The 20,313-nt window shown below is 35.5% G+C and overlaps 1 protein-coding gene and 1 pseudogene across 1 annotated transcript; one reads left to right on the plus strand and one right to left on the minus strand.

The window, feature by feature from the left end:
- Positions 1-188: 188 nt before the first annotated feature.
- LOC137224331 (keratin-associated protein 13-1-like) lies at positions 189-8,693 on the plus strand. Its single transcript, XM_067737179.1, is given in 2 exon segments — positions 189-640; positions 8,639-8,693. Coding segments are annotated over 2 exon segments (507 nt in total).
- Positions 8,694-14,652: 5,959 nt separating this feature from the next.
- On the minus strand, positions 14,653-18,977 carry LOC137224332 (keratin-associated protein 13-1-like; annotated as a pseudogene).
- Between the last annotated feature and the right edge of the window lie 1,336 nt (positions 18,978-20,313).

Genomic DNA, 20,313 nt, shown 5'->3' on the forward strand with positions numbered 1-20,313 from the left:
GCAGCTGCAATTACAGAAATGATGATTGAGGTAATACTATGCACATGAGGGAGCAGACATGTAGGAATGGTGACCTTGTAGCTGTAAACACCTATTTCTGAGAGTATATAAATACCACAGAATATTCTCAGTCTAATGCCACAAAATACTGTCAGTCTAATTCAGCTGAACTCACATCCCCTGTCAACATGTCCTACAACTGCTGTTCTGGAAACTTCTCCTCCAGCTCTCTTGGGAGTCATCTGCAGTACCCAGACTCCTTCTACTCCAGCAACCTGGTCTATAGCACTGACCTCTACTCTCCCAGCACCTGCCAGCTGGACTCCTCTCTCTACAGTAGCTGTCAGGAAACCTGCTATGAGCCCACAATGTGCCAGGCATTCAGTGCGGTGTCCAGTCCTTGCCAGACATCCTGCTACTGTCCGAGGACCTCCACTCTCTACCATCCCTGTTAGACAATATATGCTGGGTCTCTGGGCTTTAGGTCCAGCAGAGGCTGCTCCCTGAGCTCTGGATCCAGAAGCTGCTACCCACTGGGCTGTGGATCCAGTGGCTTCAGACACCTGGGTTATAGAGTCCAGGGCTCTCCTACCTTGGGCTATGGATCCAGATTCTGCCACCCAACCTATTTTGATTTTCGGCCTATCTGTGGATCTGGCTTCTAAAGACCAATTTATTGGATGTCTAGATCTTTTGGCAGAATGACAACTTTTTTTTTTTTTTTTTTTTTGCAGTACGCGGGCCTCTCACTGTTGCGGCCTCTCCGGTTGCGGAGCACAGGCTCCGGACACGCAGGCTCAGTGGCCATGGCTCACGGGCCCAGCCGCTCCACGGCATGTGGGATCTTCCCAGACCGGGGCACGAACTCGTGTCCCTTGCATCAGCAGGCGGACTCTCAACCACTGCGCCACCAGGGAAACCCCAAATGACAACTATTTTATTCTCACAAGAAACAACCCTCTTCATGGTCCCCAAAGACTGGCTGTTCACTCACTCTGCAGCCAGCCACCCAACCTAACTTACAGATTTGGTCTTGTAGAATGTAAAACTAAGTAACAAACCTAAACTTTAAATCATATACCTGCATTGGTGATGGAAATCATCCAATTATTAGATATCCTTCAAAATTTAACAGTATCTAATTATCTTAAGTAAATAAACACATTTATTCTGGCATCCATATATGTTATTATTATTAGACAGTACAAATAAACATCTCAAGAGCTATAAAAGCCTTGTTCTTTAAATCATGTGTCCTTATACCTCTCTTCACAGGAGAAGAAAAGCACAAAAGTTAATGGATATGTATGGAATGCAGAGAGAAAGAATAAAATTTAGGTATAGTTCTAGGTTTGCACATAAAACAAAAATTAAATATAAATCTAACTTGTGTCTGTATATTTTCAGAAAATACTAAATATAAAGCTTAAATAACTTCTATTAAGTTCGTCCAAAGTTGGTTGGTAAAAGTGACCGACTTTTTGAATCTCAGTAAGTACTTTTCCATGAAAGTCATTTTTTTACAGCATGTAAGAAGGAAGCCAATTATTCTTGTTGTGAAGAATTTTGATTCAGGATGTGTGAGTTTTTATCTCTATGCTTTCCAGTGGCTCAGGCTATATATGGCTGAGAACCACAACCTTTATGTCAGCAAAAAATGGGTATCCTTTACTTTTACTTTTTTATAGTCATGTGCTAATCTTTTTTATAGGACACAGATTTCAGAAAATGGTACATTGCTGTTGGACACATTTTGAAAAGGAGACAAATCTAATAATAAAAGGGCATTATCTTTGTGTTGAGCTAAATAAACGTTCAAAGAGATTTTCAAGTCATTATTTCTTTAGAACTTTAAATAGCACTCAGAGGAACATAACTTTTGTGTGCTACATGTTTGTTTGTTTGTTTGTTTTTTAAACATGAGCAATGGAAGTTCAAAGGGACTCAAGATCCAGCCAAAGATCCCAGTCTTACAGAGAAATTGATGTTCACAATTTTCCTAAAAGATGGAACCTCCTATTAAAAGCAAAAACAGAAGTAGTATAGGATAGAATCGAAAAAGTTTGGAAAAATAAAATGGAATGGACAAAGCAGAGAGATATAAAGTTACCTGGTATGTTCAGGGAATATATGGGCAATTAATTTACAATGGGCAATTAAGTCATTTGGTAAATAGGTTTAGATAGCATTTCTAATGGCTGCACATTACTCCATCATTTTGAAGTTTGAATTTTGAATGACATTAATGACATTAATCCTAGGTTTCCTCTCCACCTATTAAATTTACTGGAACCGACTTCCAGTGATAATTCTCACACCAGATTTCTTGTCTATTCTAAATAATTTTGCATATATTGTAAAATAAATATTTTTACCAACCATCCTTATATATAGAAGTGTAACATGATATCATTTACCAAGTATAACTTTTGTCAGCATCAGAGTGGGTAGTTCAAATCACTACTAGAACGCTAGTAAAACTGGATAAAATAATCTGTGCACAAACACTGGAGCATTACCAGGCTAAGAACTGCTAGATCAAAATTAGGAGAGGTTTTAAGTCAAAAGAAATGTTGGTATTTGGGCTGATTTCTTCCTAGAATTGCCCACTAAATCCAAAAACGTCAATGGGCTCATAGTGTGAATGAACAGAATTAGACTCCCATGGCATTGTAAGGAACTGGGGATATTGGTAAACATTCTAGGATTTTGAAACATTATAGGATTTTAAAACTCCACTAGAATTTTAAGGGTATACAAACAGAATATGTTTCACAGGAACTGAAGTCAACCTTTGAATTACATCCATCTTGATGATATGACAATATTACTAATCTTACCCCAGCTTGGTACTTCCAGAGTAAATTCTGCAAATAGACCTCTAATTACCTATAGTAATTGATTAAAAACTATCAATACTGCAAAAAAAAGCAAGACAAGAACAGAGACAACATAGAGTACAAACAAGTCTACAGGAGATCCAGATAATGAACATATTAGAAATATACACAAAAATAATTGTGGTTATTTTTCTTAAGAAATTAAAGACGAGTTTAAGAATTTTGACAGAGTGCTTGAATATATAAAGATGAAAATGAAAAATGCAAAAACTGTAAAATACAGTAACTAAAATGTACAAAACTCAAATGACTTCAAAGGCAAACTAAAACAGTCTGAAACTATGGGCCAATATCCCTCCCAGCTGAAATAAAATATAATAATGAGCTCAGATAAGGGAGTATCAGAATACCTGGTCAAAGTATAGGCAAACTAGAGGTTCAATCAAGCTGATTAAAATCAGATGACACATATACACTAATATGCATAAAATGGATAACTAATAAGAACCTGCTGTATAAAAAATAAATTAAATTAAATTAAAAAATTAAAAAAAATAGAGACGGTGCCTGCCTAACTCAGTTATTAGAAGAACATTACTGATAAGCCCTTGACCCATCTAACATGCAGAAAAAAGGACTTACATTCTCTTGAAAACATTAAATCAAAATATTTTCATATATATATTTGTGTGTATATATGTGTATCAATTACATAATTATATAATCATATGTGTACAAAAATATAAATATTTATACTACAAGATACACTGTTCTTTTATATACAATGTCATAATGCAATAAAACATTACAAAAAAATGTCAGAAAGTATGTAAGTGTTACTGCCCCCATCAAAAGAATAACAATCAATAAGAGGAAATTCACATTTAACACACTTATTAGAATTAGTTGGCTAAAATGCTCATGATGGATATGTGAATAATTTAAGAAAAAGATGGATATAACTAATAAATATATAGGGAATTTTAAGAGATATGTACATTTAAAAACAACAACAACAACCTAATGGATATTCTCAAACAGAAAGTTAAAGATTTAAGTTTTTTTAAAAAAGTCAGCCTATATCAGTTCAAAATATCCTTCAAAAATAAAGAAAAAATAAAAATTTTCAGAAAAATTTTATCCTCAAAAATTTTCTGTAAAATAATTAATTTGACCCTGCCTGATTTGATCAACAATTTCCAGAAGTGGGTGCAGTTGAAAAAGTACTATAATCTATCAATAACACTTCTCATATCAGAAAGAATTGGATCCATATCTAAGGAATACAGACTCACAAACAAAAAAACTTGCAAGTCAATATTTCCACGGTAAAGACCACACATATTTTGGAAATGCCCAGTTTTATAATTACGTTTTTTTCTTAAAAAAAAAAAAGCTGCCCCTGGAAACCTACACTGTACAGAATAATCAATACAAGACTGGAGCTGGGTTGACCAGGTTCTGAGTTCCTGGGAAGTCTCCTTCAACTGATAACCCTCATCATTCACTTTAATACAAATGTAGAATTAAAGATGAAAATAAACTAGTAAAGAATGAGGCCATGAGCCTCTTTGATTGGTGCAGAGGTTATGAACTAAGATTCTATACCCTTTGAAAACAAATGGATTAACTTTCCACTTTGTCTAAGAGTAGTTCTGCTCCCTGCTCATCCTGTGGTTACTCTTAAGTTTGCCAACAGGGCTATTTTGAGGAAGTGTTTGGAAAAGAGGGAGAATGAGGAAGGCTAAGATATTTACCTTGCCTACTGGAAAAAATGAAAAAAAAATTAATTCTGCTTTGGAATATAGAAAAATAAATATTTTTCCAAATAATTATTTAAATTTTGTGAAGCTGTTGGTTACTTCTTTTCTTATATGATGTTTCTTTTAAAAATTAAAATAATTGATTTTCTCAAAATCTAAATTTTGACCTTGTTTTTTTTCTCTGTTTTATATTTGACTTCTATTTCATTGATTTCTGTTCTTTCCTTTCTTATTTTTATCTTAAATTTACTTTTGGTTTAAATTGCTATTTTTTTCTAAGTTCCTCATATAAAGTACTAAAATAATTGATTTCAAGCTTTCTTGAATTGTTATATATACTTTAAAATCTAAAATTTTCCTTCTAAACAGCTGTACCTCTCAAATTTTACTGGGTTATATCATCATTATGCATTTTAAAATATTTCCAAATTTTCATCCATTTTTTTCTTTGATGTTTGAATTTTTATGAATGGTGTTAATTTACAGCCATATGAGGTTCTTTTTATTTAAAATTTGTAGTTTATTTTTATCTGATATCTACTGATTTCTCACCTTTTAAAAATGTATTGCCAGCAGTAAACTGAACAATAAACCAAATTTAACGTCTAATGTCACCATTTGTGATAGAATTTATTTCAATAGATTTTCTCCTCAAAATGAAATTCACATGAATTAAATGTAATAAACCCCTTAATTCAAAAACAATGTGGTGGTTTGTTATCTGTTTATTTTCTAATTTTGTTCTCTTGTCCATTTGTGGGATTAAAACAAAAGATCAATATTCCCCTGTGAATGGGCTTTGAAATCCTAACTCTGTGCAAGGTCTAAACTAATGTCTTCAGAATTTTAAGTGTCTTAATATGGTAATTTCCTGGAATTTCACTAAAGGCACAACTTTCTCTGACTATAAATCTCCGAAGCAGAGGAGAGCTGAATTCACTCATGAACAATTGACCATGTGTTTGTATCTGGAGAAGGACAGAATTAGGAAAAACAAGGAAATAATTTAGTTCATATGTTCCAGTTCATATGAAAAAAAAGTAAATGAAGGACTAGTATACATTTGTAAACTTGAAAAAATGCCTATGATCTTTCATTAACTATCATTGAATTAGCCTCATTTTGGTTGGCAAAAGTATCTGAATTTTGCATTTCAACAACCAGTTTCTAGTCTGATTCATTTCTCTTAAGTGTATGTAAGGAGGTTATGCCTAAACCTAGGTGAGATAAAACCAAAACAGATACATGGGCTGCTCTAGAAGCTCTAGAAGGGTCAGGTTCAGAAGGCATTTGTTTCATCTCAATGCCTTCCCAAGTCTCAAACTCAAAGCAGCTGAAAATGAGCTTCTATGTCCGTTTGGTTGCCTCTCACCATGAAATTGGTTACTGTTTGATTTTTTATGGTAATTTTCTAAGTTTTTATAAATATACATATAATTTCAGGAAATAATAAGTTGCTAAAAATATAACTTGCTGTAAATGAGCCAAACATAAAAATAAAATGCTATCTTTGTGTAGAGCCAAGGAATCTAAAGAAATTTCCTAAGCGTTAGTATTTCATTATACCCTCAAGCAGACCTGTGAGGAATTTGCTCATTATATTTTAAGGTCCTTTTAGCATTTAAGAAGAGAGTGGCTCAAAGAGAACCAGACTTGCCAAAGATGGCATTTCTTTAAGGAAATGAAAATGTCTCACTCTCTTCCTAAGTACATTAAATATGAGTGACACAAGTAACTGTATAGATCCCCAAGCTGAACTTACTTATTGTACAGATGTAGAACTTGAGAACTAGAAGCATTCGTTTCTTGGTCTCTCAGGAAGTTAATGGTAAGGCTAACAACAGAACTCCTAATTCCTATTTCATTTTTTTTTTCTTTTGCAGTACGCGGGCCTCTCGCTGTTGTGGCCTCCGCGGCATGTGGGATCTTGCCGGACCGGGGCACGAACCCGTGTCCCCTGCATCGGCAGGCGGACTCTCAACCACTGCCCCACCAGGGAAGTCCAGATTGACAAAATCTTTAAGGGGCGATATCAATTCATTTTGTTTTGTTTTGTTTTGTTTTGTTTTGAGGTACATGGGCCTCTCACTGTTGTGGCCTCTCCCGTTGTGGAGCACAGGCTCCAGACGCCCAGGCTCAGCGGCCATGGCCAACGGGCCCAGCCGCTCTGCGGCATGTGGGATCCTCCCGGACCGGAGCACGAACCCGTGTCCCCTGCATCGGCAGGCGGACTCTCAATCACTGCGCCACCAGGGAATCCCTCTTATTTCATTTTAATGTAATTTCAGTTGTGCCACGCGATCTCATCTTCTCTCCCCTTCAGTCATTTCTCTCTCTTCTTCTCCTCCACATCATCATCACCATCATCATCGCTATTAGAATGCTTGGGAAATATTCATGGTTTTTAGACTAGTACTGGGAAATCTAAAGGGATCAAAATAATGAGAGAAAATATAGAAATTTTATTTGACATCCCTGACAGAAATTGAAATAGTAATATTGGGTTGCTCCCCTATGAACATAATCATATTTTGTTTATAACTTCCATAAGTTTTGAAAATGTGATAATCCAAGTTATCCCCTTATGCAAATGCCCACTTTGGTTAAGTCGGAGCAGCCTCTGATGATTAAAAATTACCTGCATATTTCAGATGTGAAAGTGGTTCTCTGGCCTCCGGAAGTACTCTAGTTAAAAAGCAAACTTACTTTTAAAGAAGAATCAGAGATAGTTTCAATAATATTTATACAGCCATAAAGTGAAGTACTCACACACAACTAGTAATTATAATGTTGGAAAGAATAAATTTGTAATATCACAACTGGTGCTGAAGTTAAATATAATAAAGTCTCATTTAAATATATAAGTATCAAAGTATAAAAACTTTTATCATTATTTCTCAAGAAACTGTCCCAATCCCATACAACAATCTAGAAACAGTCAACCCCTACCTCTGAAACTGAGCAGGGCCCTGTGGAGTTCCTGGGCACAAAAGCCTTTCTGTGTCCCCTTTCCTGAGTTCCAAAGGGCAGGTTCAAACCGTTGCTAATCAGGAAAGGGAGGGGATGCAGAGATAAGGGAAGAGCAGTCAAGAAACACCGGGTACAGACTTGGGGCAGAGTCCTGGTTCCCCCTCAAGGGAAACACATAACAATATATTTGAGCTCTTCTGCAGAACTAAAACCACCACCAAATGGAAGATGTTAACTACTTGATGAAGCATTCTTCCTTCCAGAGAAGGTCACAGTTCAACCCTCATCACCTGACACCAGATGATCTCTGGATTGAGGGAATGTGGGCCCTGCATGCACCACGGTCCCTATTAGTAACCCTGCCCCTTGATTATAAAACTCCTTACAGCCACTCCCCTCCCCCCTAGTTCTTGGGACACACAGTTTTGAGGGCACTAGCCTCCTGTGTCCCCCTTTGCCTGGCAAAGCAATAAAGCTATTCTTTTCTACTTCACCCAAAACTGTCTCTGAGATTTAATTTGGTGTTGGGATACAGAGGCCGGATTCAAAGCTTTTTTTTTTTTTAACATCCTTATTGGAGTATAATTGTTTTACCACGGTGTGTTAGTTTCTGCTTTATAACAAAGTGAATCAGCTATACATAAACATATATCCCCATATCCCTTCCCTCTTGCGTCTCCCTCCCACCCTCCCTATCCCACCCCTCTAGGTGGTCACAAAGCATGGAGCTGATTGATCTCCCTGTGCTATGCGGCTACTTCCCACTAGCTATCGATTTTACATTTGGTAGTGTATCTATATCCATGCCACTCTGAATTTATCAGGATCAAGATAAGGTTCTCCCTATATTCCAGCAACAGGGATTCTGGGTCTTCAGTTCCTTACAAAAGCAGCCCTACTTTCTACCAGATTCCCATTATCTCCTTCTTAGATCCTGCCCCAACTAGATTTCTGATTTCCTCCTGCTGCATTCCTTGTCCCTCTGTTACACTCAATGTCCCTATGAAATTTGAACTCAGGGGTTCAGCTCCCAACCTCCTGCTGCCAAAGCAACTTTATTTCCAGGAATTGCCAGTCATCTTTTTACCAGCCAGCATGTGGTTCTTACTTCTGGGGATGAATGTATTTAGTTTCCCAGGAAACTCATCATGAGTCATTTCCATGCAATTGATTTCACCAATTTCTATTTATTTATTCTTGTCACATTAGTGATTATAGGTAACAGCTTTGTTCTCCCCCCCCCCCAACCCGGCCTTAACTCCCATATTTTTTATTAGTCATGCCTCAGTAGTACCTTGTCAAACATCTTGTCAGCACCAGTCCTCAAAATAATATTCATTTAGCTCTGTTCTTAGGGAATGCAGGATGAACAAATGTTCTATTACATTTTTTTTTTCAGGGAGAATGCATTCATTCATATACTTCTCTATATTAAGAAAAATTTAAAACTGGTTTTTAAGTGGGATTCCCATTTCTCTGAACTTACCAACTAGCAAGGTTAACCAAATAATAATTTAATTACAACAGTAAGTAAAGCTGTAAAAGAGCTGTTCTTCAACATATAAGTACATTTGACAATGAGACCTTAATAACAATCTGAGATGTTAACAAAGCTTCCCAGAGAAAGTATTTTAGAAGCTAAGTCTGGAGAATGAGTAAAAATGGCTTGATCCAGGTAGAAGCTGGAGCAAAGGTACCCAATTAGATGATTGTACCAATCTGAACAGAAATAATAAAACCTATCATTAATGAAGTCAGCATATCCACATGTACCCATCCTACATTGCTATCTCTGTCTCTCATTTCTACATAGATTTCTCCTTTTAGTATAAACCAACTGAACTTCAATTCTTCCCTGAACACGTGTGTATTTTTCCCCTCTGCTTTGGTCATTTCACTTCATCTTCATATATTTTCCCTTATCTATTCTCATAGCTTTTGTGTTTTCGATATTTAAGAGAGTCTCAACTTTTAGATTCATTTTTAAATGCCATTTCCTTTATAATTCTTACATCATCGAATAAAAGTTTTCTTTCCATCTTCTGATATTGGAACTGAACTGAGTTACAGTGAAATTTAAAGAGTGAGGTAATAGGGATAATATGGTAGAGTGAGTCTGGCAATCTTGAATTAGACGTTTAATTAGTCAATTACTATGTGTAAAGACCCCATTTCCTGATCTCAGGAGAGTTTGAAAATGGAACTCCCAGGCTCATGGGGATAACAGAGCAGGGATTTTGTTGCAAATGCCTTCTAAATGAACTAGATTAATAATATCCGTCATTTTTCACTCACTCCCTTGGTCAGATATACTTAGATACTATAAACAACAGGCTCGTAAAACTAAAAAGATACACATTTATCAATTGTGAAAAGAGAAGGTAGCACACTACTTACTCATATAAACACACACAAAATCAGCCACATTACCATATTCCCACAACATTTCCAGTCATCGTTGTACTATCGGTCTTAGCCAGAGCAGTAAACAAGAAAAACAAATAAAAGGCATAAATATCAGCAAGTGAATAAGAAAGTTGTCTTTGTTCACAGGTATAATGATTGTCTACATAAAAAAATCCTAGGAATGTACAAAATTACTACAGAAAACTCTATTTTACTTCAATATACAAACCAAAAGTACATGAAAAATTAAGTCTAAAATATGTTGTAATGACAACAAAACATACAATCTAAAAATACATTTCAAGATTCTAGATTCCCATATTAATACTTATAAAATACTGCAGAAAGAAATTAAATAAGACTCAAATAAATAGAGATATATCACAGATTGAAAGCTGTTCAATATCCCTAATTTACAGATTCAATATTCTTTTTTTAAATTAATTAATTTTTTTTTTATATCTTTATTGGAGTATAATTGCTTTACAATGGTGTGTTAGTTTCTGCTTTATAACAAAGTGAGTCAGCTATACATATACATATATCCCCATAACTCTTCCCTCTTGCATCTCCCTCCCACCCTCCCTATCCCACCCCTCTAAGTGGTCACAAAGCATGGAGCTGATCTCCCTGTGGTATGCAGCTGCTTCCCACTAGCCATCCATTTTACATTTTGATTCAATATATTCTGAACAACAATGCCAGCAGGCATTTTAATAGAAATTGAAAACCTGATTCTAAAATTTCTATGAGAGCAGGGAGAGGCAAAATAATATTTAAAAAGAGAATTAAATGTGGAAGTCTTTTATTATCTCATTTCAGGACTTAATATACAGATATATTAAGAAATTATGGTACAGCAAAAAGTATAGGTGATTATTCAGGGGAACAGAATAGAATTCTGAAATAGATTCACAAGTATACTGTCGATTTCTTTTTACAAAGATGCCAAATCAATTCAAATGCAGAAAAATGTATTTTCAACACATGGTATTAAAATCACTGGATACATTTAAAGAACTAAAAAAAAAAAAAAAAGGAAAAATGTGTTGTGCAACAATCTTATACCTCTGCTTAAAACCATTCAACAGCTCTTGTTGCTTTTAGAAGAAAGTGCAATGCTGAATTAGCACTAAAGACATAGGGAAAAATGGCCCCCAAATTTTTCTGGTCTAATTTCAAGTCATTCCTTCCTTTCCCCTCAATGACCAGACAAAATGGCTTTTAGTTTTATAATGTACATATCAAGACTCTGGTCCTAAAAACACTTCTGCAAGCCCCATCTATCTATGCCCTACTTATTCCTTAGACCTGTTTCAAATGCAGTTCCTCTGGGAATCTTTTCTTGACTTCTAAGACTAGATGAGGTGTCCTTGATGTATGTTATTGTAGCATCAAGGACTCATTCACAGCTCATTATTTTATATTTGCTTTCTCTGTTAGACTTTCAGTCCTGTTAGAACAAAGAGCACACATTTTCTTACTTTATTTTTCATTATGGAGTAATACACAAAACAATTTTATTTTAAAAGATATATTCAACAATATATTCCCATAGCAGAGATTTTGGCTCATGGTAGAGGTTTAATGAAAACATTGTGAAAATAGTAATACTGGCAAAATGTTTGACAATGTGTTCTGAGGTGTGACTAATTAAGAAAACAAAAACAAAAACATGGGTATAGGGAGTTGGGAAGGATAAAGCTGTTCTCTGTAATTACTAATGAGATAAACATTGATAAATAGAAATTGTTATCTCAAGTGCCTAGAAATGATTCATGAGAGAATTTCCTGGGAAACTGGGTATATTTATTCTTGGAAATCAGAACTGGAAGCAAGTTGATAGACAGATAATCAGCAGCTTCTGGAAATTTAGTTGTGTGGACAGCAGCTTGGGACTCAAACCCCTGGGCTCACAGTCCATGGTGTTATGCACCTGTGGAAGCATGCACCAGGAGGAATTCAGAAGCTAGAAGCCAGATAAGTGCCAGCTGGTGTCCTCTTAGTTGTGCAGAGTGGGATTAAGTTAATGAAATCTGGATGACCACTATATTATTCACTATACTATAATTAATTGATGAAATAGAGAAAGAATAAAATCTTTACTCTGGGAAATTTATAATGTGTCAGAGACTTGGAACAGAGGAAGATGCAGTTTTCTGAGTGGTAAAGGCAAGACATCAGTTCAGGAGTTGTGTTTCTTGTTGTAAAAATAATACAGTTTTCTTATTTTGACTATCTACCTGAAGTGGGATATTATATTTAATTTCAGACATAATTGTAGTATTATAAATTCATTGTCTCCACCATTGAATTTTAGTGTTTATTTGTGATCACTTCATTATACTGCTAGTTACACTTAATAAATCTTTGAGCTGTTTTTATAAATTTGCTTGTTTACTAGTTTTGGTAGGGAGAATAATGGCCCCTTAAAGTTATTTATATACCTTTTGAATATGTTATGTTATGTGACAAAGGTAATGAAAGTAGCAGATGTAATTAAAGTTGCTAACCAGTTGATGTTAAAATAGAGATTGCCAGGTGGACCCAACATGATTATAAGCATCCTTAAAAATGGAAGAGAGAGGCAGAAGAGTAGGTCAGAGTCATACACTGTAAGAAGGATTTGACCCAGCATTGATGGCTTTGAAGACGGAAGAAGTGGGACATTGGCTAAGGAATTCAGATGGCGTCTAGAAAACAAAAAAAAGGTAAGTAAATAGGTTTTCCCCTAGATCCTCTGGAAAGAAATGTAGTCCTTCCAGCACCATGATATTAGTCCAGTGAGACTGCCTGAATTTTGTCCTACAGAATTATAATAAATTGTTGTTTAAGCTATTATGTGTATATGTATATGTACATATATATATATATATGTATGGCTTATTTGATATAATTTGTTATAGCAATAATTTAAAAACTAAGATATTAGTATATTCCTAAAGTCAGAAAACTTTCCACTCCTGCATCTCAAATTGAGAGACATTAATAGATGAGGCATCAGCTTGGCCAACAACTTCAGTTGTTCCCCATGAGTGTTCTGCAGTTGCTAATGTTTTGAAGTTTAAAATTTGATTATTTCTTTGGTTGGAGATTATGCACATGAGATGACCTTGAATCATTAAGATTCATAAGCAGGACACTTTACAGAGGATTTACTGTTTATCATTTAAATTTTTATAATGCAGTGGCTGATAAATTTTTTTCCAATTATTTTTCATTATTCTTTTATTTTTTTCCTTCTAACTATACAGTCACCATAACTAGTTCCTAAACATGGGGGAGGAGAAGGAAGAGGGATAAGAAGGTGAGGCAGAGAAGGAGCATATGAGGGAAGAGAAAAGAGAGAATGGTACAGTTGGATGGAATAAAATCATTCTACTTCGTCACTCTACTATAACTTGCTGTGTAATCTTGTAAAATTCTATTTAACTCCTTTATGTTTTATATTTTATCACGTTGGTCGTAAAGGAAGAAGTAAAGAGAACGTGATGAGAAGACTGAGAAATACTTATAAGACTAGATTTTGCTAAGCCTCTCATACCCTGCAACCCATTTTCTAATTTCAGGGATGTTTGAGAATCTTATAAAATAAAGATAAGAAAAATAATTGAACATTACTTGTTTTATATGGATATTAAGTTTCCAGTTATTATTATATTATGTCAGTATGTTACTTTGTGTAACACTTGGATGTCAGAAGAATGGCATAAAATAAAGAATATCCAATTTTATTTCAATATACAATTGAAACATTCATTTTTGATAATATTAAAGCTTTCTTGTTTGCAGTTAGATTCAGTTTCTATGTTGGCTAAGAACCCAGGTGCAACCTCACACCTGCTGAGCCTAGTTCCTTCCTATCTAAGTTTGTTGCCTGCCTTCTTATACAAATGTTGATAATTAGAGCAGACTGAAAATAGTAACTGGGGTACAGGGATTTAGTCAATTAAAAAATGAGAAAATTTCCACCACTGTGATTATCTAAAGCTCAGAGATGCTCCTAGTCTAAAAATGTACACCCACACACTAGTCTTCCATTTTAATACCCTTTATGCACATGCCTCATCATAGAAGTCTAAATTTTCTTCCTACACCCTTAAAACCATTCTCATACATAATATCTTTAGAGATGCATGGTCCGTGTTTATTGTGTGAATAAAGGTATTCAAATCACTTGGATTTTCTTTTAGAGAAAGTCTGTACCAAGAAACTGTGGGCATCCGGGGAAAACTCTTGCTTAAAAAAAAGAAAAATATCTAAGCCTAATCAAAATTAGTGCATAGTCCCCCAAATCTGACCTTACCAAAGCCCATTAAAAGAAGCAATGACAATACAAATCCTAGCTGACACATTACTTGTAAATAACAATATTCACAGCATATTTGGATAGCAGAATAAAGAGTTTATTAAAATCAAATTATTTGATTTTCCATCTATCTTTGGGAGAAGTACAAAACCATAAATTCTATCAACAATACAATTTGAATTTCTCATTAATTTTGTAGGTTGACAGAGTTAATCTATCACCCAGTGTTCGAGGGCTGGAGAGGTAAAGAGTTGCCGGTTATCAGGGAACATTAGAATACTTTTCAATGGAGGAAATTAAGATAATAGATAATCACAGTACAGAATCTAAATTTCTTAATGGATTTGACTCTTCTACAAATTAATCAGTAGAAACCAGATCTACAGATTGGCCAGTAACAAGATGAACGGAAACTCCGTGATTGGGTGCCAGAATCTGGATCCACAGCCCAGAGAAGGGAAGCCACAGACTCCATAACCCAGGGGTCTGAAGCCATGGGATCCAAAGCCCATTGAGTAGCAGCTTCTGTATCCAGAGCTCAGGGAGAGGCAACTGCTGGACTTAAAGCCCAGACACCCAGCATAAGTTGTCCAGCAGGAACTGCAGAGCCTGGAGGTCCTGGGGCGGTAGCAGGATGTCTGGCAGGGAAAGGACATCACACGAGATGTCTGGAACCTGATGGGCTCATAGCAGATCTCCTGACAGCTTCGTAATAGAGAGGAGCCCAGCAGGCAGGTGCTAGGAGAGCAGAGGTCAGTGCTGTAGACCAGGTTGCTGGGCTGGAAGGAGCCTGGGCAGCGCAGATAGCCTCCAAGGGAGCAGGAGGGGAAGTTTCCAGGGCAGCCATTGTAGGACGTGCTGACAGGAGGTATGAGCTCAGTTGAGTTACAGGGAGAAGATTCTGAGTTTGAATTTAACCTTCTGGACAGGTGTGTATATATATACTCTCAGTAGTAGGTGTGGTAACCTACAGGGTCATTTTTTACATATTTGTGCTCCCTCGTTTACATGTGTGTAATTCAGTAATCTTCTCTGTAATTGCAGTTGGAATCGTTTTCTCCATATTGTATTTATGGGTGCTATAATTTTGGTGTTATAGCCCAGGCCAATGAACTACACTATGTCAGAAATGCTATGACTGTTTCACACTAATGCTTATCCCATCATAGTCAGGAAATGGTGAGATAAGCATCATTTTCCTTTTCCTCTTGTCATAATCCTTGTGTGTTTTATGTCTGGCAATGATGAGAAAACACTTTTCTCAAATGGTGGTTAAATAAGATAAAATTATATCTCTTCTTTGTCAATGGATCAAAGGTGCAACTTTGGCTTGAATGAGGAATCTACTAAATACTGACCTTACTTGTCCCTATGTTTTCTCATTCTCCAAAATTATTGCACATCTATTACATTCTATTACACATGTGTCTCAGATACAATGGAGAGGAAAAAATATCAACCAGGACAAATTTAATATCACTGATGGCTACAACCAGAGAGAAACTTGGACAATTATTTGGAGACATAGTGACAGTGAGGGACAGAACCAAGACAGAGTCACAAATGCAGGCCAGTTTGGACCCTTATGAAGAGAATCAAAGAGCTAAGAAATATTGAGATGAGGGAAGGAAAAATTGAGTTTTAGATTCAGTGTATCTGATATGAGACCTGTAGTCTTAACAGATTCTCATCTGTATGTGTAGCAGCCCTGAGAATTTACTTCTCAGATCTTCATCTGCAGGAGGCTTGATTGACCAAGGGCCCCCCCCTCCATGCTATGGTCTGAAATCTAGCACTTCATTGGCATGGAAGCCTTCCTATTCATGTGACTGCTGCCAGGCAATGACTGAGCATAGCAGAGACACATGGAATCCTCTGATGGCCAACAACTGAGGATTCTCCAATGGCCTTGAGGAACTACCTTTAATCTGTGGCTACCTGGGGCATGTCCTTCCCTCTCTTCTTCACTCTGGTCAGACTCGTATGGAAGTCTGACATCTCCTAGCCTTCTTCACTCCCTCTCCCAGCTCTTTTCTCCCACAGACATTTCCCAGTACAATCCTTGTACCTTTAATTCCATCTTGGTGTCTGCTTCATGAATGACCTGTACTAACACAGTAAGTTATGGAGTGACTTTTGCCAGCCCAACTATGTCTCTTCCAGGCCTTACGGATTTGTTGCCAAGAATCTATCTGGTGTTACTGATTCTCCATTTCCTTATTTTTTTAACAGTAAATTCTGCCCTTTTGTTAGTTCACTCTTTTGCTTAGTCTGGGATTAATGTACTTTCCAATTTTCACTCCTTAGTGTGGATATGGATTCAGTGATTTTCAGCCATTATTCTAAAATGTATGCATTTAAGGCTATAACTTTCCTACAAAGCACAGTTTAATTTTGATATTTTATATTTTATTGTGTTTTCTTCTTTGAGGATGGATTGTTTATAAGCATAATGCTTAATTTCCAAATATATGAGGATTTACTAGTTAATTCTGTTGTTCTAGTTGCTATTTCTTCTTAGCTTATACCACTATGATAAGCATATGATCTATTTTGGTAAATGCTTTGTGGACATTTGAACATAACTGATATTCTGAAGTTTTGACCGCAATGTTTTATGCATGTTACTTAGGCCATATTTGCTAATCATGTCGTTAATATTTTCTATGCCCTTATTGTTTGTTTGTCTGTCATCTGCTTCAGAAGTGAAAGAAGAGTATTAAATTTCTAGTTGTGATTGTGGATTTGTATATTTCTCTTTGTAGATTGTCATTTTTTTTTGGTGTGACAGTGTGAGCCATCTTTTTCTTTGTATTTATTGTGTTTGAAATTTGTGATGGTTCCTTAATCTGTGTGTCAAAGAATTCCCAGATGCATTTCTCTGTTTTGCATGTTAAACATTCTAAATGCTTACTTTAAATGTAAGGAAGACAGTCATTAAACTTTGTCTTAAAGAAGCAAAGGCAAGATAAGATTTAAAATACAAAGGGTAGATTCTAGTGAGGGAAAAATGCAGGTAATCTGAGTATGTTGAATCTTGTTTACACATTTTTGGAATTAAACTAATTGGTTGGTGGGTAGTAAAACATTCAGACTGAACATTCTGTCTTGTACATGCCAACCCAGGTTAACAAATAAAATTATTTCAGTTATTTAATAATTAAAGAAAACTGTTTGGAAGTTCAGCTTTGGAGCATTTGTTGCAGGCTGTCTCTGGGTAACGTTTGCTAAAGCCCATCATCTTTCAGCCATCTCAACCTTAGGCCAGTTCTTCTTATTTTCCTCATTACTATTTCACATGTGAGATGATGTCTTTCATCAATTTTGATAAATTGTCAACTATAGTCTCTTCAAGTATTTTTTCTGTCCCATTCTTATTTCCTTTTTTCCCTGAGATTCTAATTATAAGCAAAATACACTATTAAACTATGTTATATATGCCTCTTACAGTCTTTTCTCTATTTTCAATCTTTTTGTTTTTTTATGCTTTACTTTGGGAATCTCCTTCTACTCCATCTTCTAATTCACTAATTGTCTATTCAGCAATGTTTAATCCCCTGATAAAACATATAAATTAGGTTTTCCAAATGTTATTATTTTGTAAATTTCTAAAAATTTCAATTAGTTTCTGTTGTTTAGTTTTCAGTTTTCTGTCAAAATCTTCAATCTTATCTTTAATTCTTTAAACATAACTATTCCTTGATAATAGTATTTTCCTATTTCCTATTGTTAAATTCTTTACATAGGTATTTTAATGTCTGATTTTGACATGTCCATTATATGGATTGTGTATTTCAGATTCTATTTTCTCCTGTTCTGTTTTGTTCCAGTCTTATTTTCTCATATTCCTGCTATATTTTTAGAGTAATAGATATTTCATATATATTTTAAAAACCTGGGTGACTTTATCTCCCTCCAGAAAGATTTGCTTATATTTTTGGAAGGCTGCTAGGATAAAGATGTCAGAATTCTAGATTATTTTAATCCAAAGAGGGATTGAGAGAATTCAAACCTGGGCTTCAGTTCTTATAGGAAGCTGTCTATTAGCAACTCAGTTTTACTTCCATGAACTGGTTCTCCATGGTCTGGGATATTTTCCATGGTCCCAACTCTTTGGTAAGTCCAAAATTCTAATTTTATTTCTCTAGTCCTGTTAGTTTATGAAAATTCTCTCAGCTTCTTAGTCACTACTTCCAAAATCAACATATAATTTGAAGGGAATAGCAAACTCCAGATATAGGCTCGTTTCTTTTGATTTCAGTTCTGACCCATATAGTATCCCTGTGACTCTGGAACATTTTGATATGTCTCTGAAGTTTTCAAACACAGATTTTTTTTTTTTTAATTTCTCCAGCTTTTCTATTCTCATTGAAAGGAATTGTTCAATGTTTTAAACAATGTTAGCTTGCTAATTTTATGTAATTTTGAAAGGTTTATTTATGTTTAGAATACATAAGAGCATTTCAAATAAGGGAGTAGCTACAGTGAAGGTGACCATTTAAAAGTCTGTTACAGCAGTTTAAGTAGTAATAGATGACACCAGAAGTCATGGAATTTAAAGCTGCTGTTGTGAGTATCAACCTTTCTTTCTAACCCTGTCTCCCACCCCCGTACCACTTCCCGTGCCTTACACTGTTACAATATGGCCTACACTCACCACGTGCCTTCATACCTTTCTGATTTTCTCATCCCGTTTTAACCTTCCAGACCTTATCTTGTTCTGTTCCATATTTATTGCATCTTTGCTTTTCTAAGTGACACCCCACCCCCAACGGAAGCTGTCCACACCCTGCCTATGTCTCCTGGGTAATCATCTGTATATTCTGAAGGCTGATTCTTCAGCGCATCTGTAAAGCTCTGTCTAAGGACCTTTTCACTTCCCAGGGCATGCTGAGCCCCTGCACAGGGAATCCTCCACTAGAACTGAGCTCCAGATGTCTACAGTGGTGCCTGGCTTAGTAATGCACACTGTACTGCTTTCCTTCCATTCCCTGTTAATCTTCCCACCCCCTGCAGGTGTTTACTGTGATCACTTCCCAAGTAAAAAACTTGCCCTTGAATCCATGTTCTCAAGCTTTGTTTCCAGATAATTTATAGAAAAATACTTGGATGCCTCATTAATACATTTACTGAAAAATCTTCGACGTTTCTCCACCTTGTAAAATTGTAATTATAACAACAAGGAACTATACTCAATATTTTATAACTTATAAGAGAAAAAATCTGAAAAGGAATATATATATAATATGTACATTATAAGTGAATCTGTGCTGTACACCTGAAACTAATGCAGTATTCTAAATCAACCATAATTTAATAAAAATAAATAAATTGTAATTTTAAAGTCCTAGGGAAAAATACCAAGAATATATTACAAAGGGAAATGTGCTTTAGTATTGCATGTGACACATTTAAGAAAGGCAGCCATGATATCTTTGTTCAATGAATATATTTTTAAGAACACAGAATTCAAAAGACTTCTAATCTATGTTGGATAATAATAAAGAACATATTTTGTGGCTAATAGGTAATAATAGATAGTGATTAAAGGGGATCTTTATATAAGAAGTATTGGCTTTTGTTTATTGTTTCAAACCTAGATGATTAATAAAAGAAAGATCCCCAGCAGGTTAGTGACAAGTTGACTGGTCATTTGGAGAAGAGTAGTAGCTGGGTGCCGACCATTGTAACTTTTAACTATGGATGAGATTCTGCTGGAAACACACCTCACATATCAAAACAACTTTGTTCATAACATAAGCGTTTAGACTCTGCAATTAAAAAATCAGAAGTCACAGGATCACAGCTCAAAGTGTTAAATTTTACATGAAATATATATCTCATTTTTTGTTATAAATAACTCAGTGTAAAAAAAAGAACAAAAATAATGGTGGAGGTTTATGGTACGTAGAACAAACAATATAATCTCTGGGCTTAATTTCGTCCACGATTAGGGAGTTTACAAATTCTTCTTGAATTTATATTAATTTAAGGTAGATGAAAATTTAGCAATTTAGAGCAAAGG

This window comes from Pseudorca crassidens, chromosome 5 (assembly GCF_039906515.1).
Source record: "Pseudorca crassidens isolate mPseCra1 chromosome 5, mPseCra1.hap1, whole genome shotgun sequence".
Lineage (NCBI taxonomy): Eukaryota > Metazoa > Chordata > Mammalia > Artiodactyla > Delphinidae > Pseudorca > Pseudorca crassidens.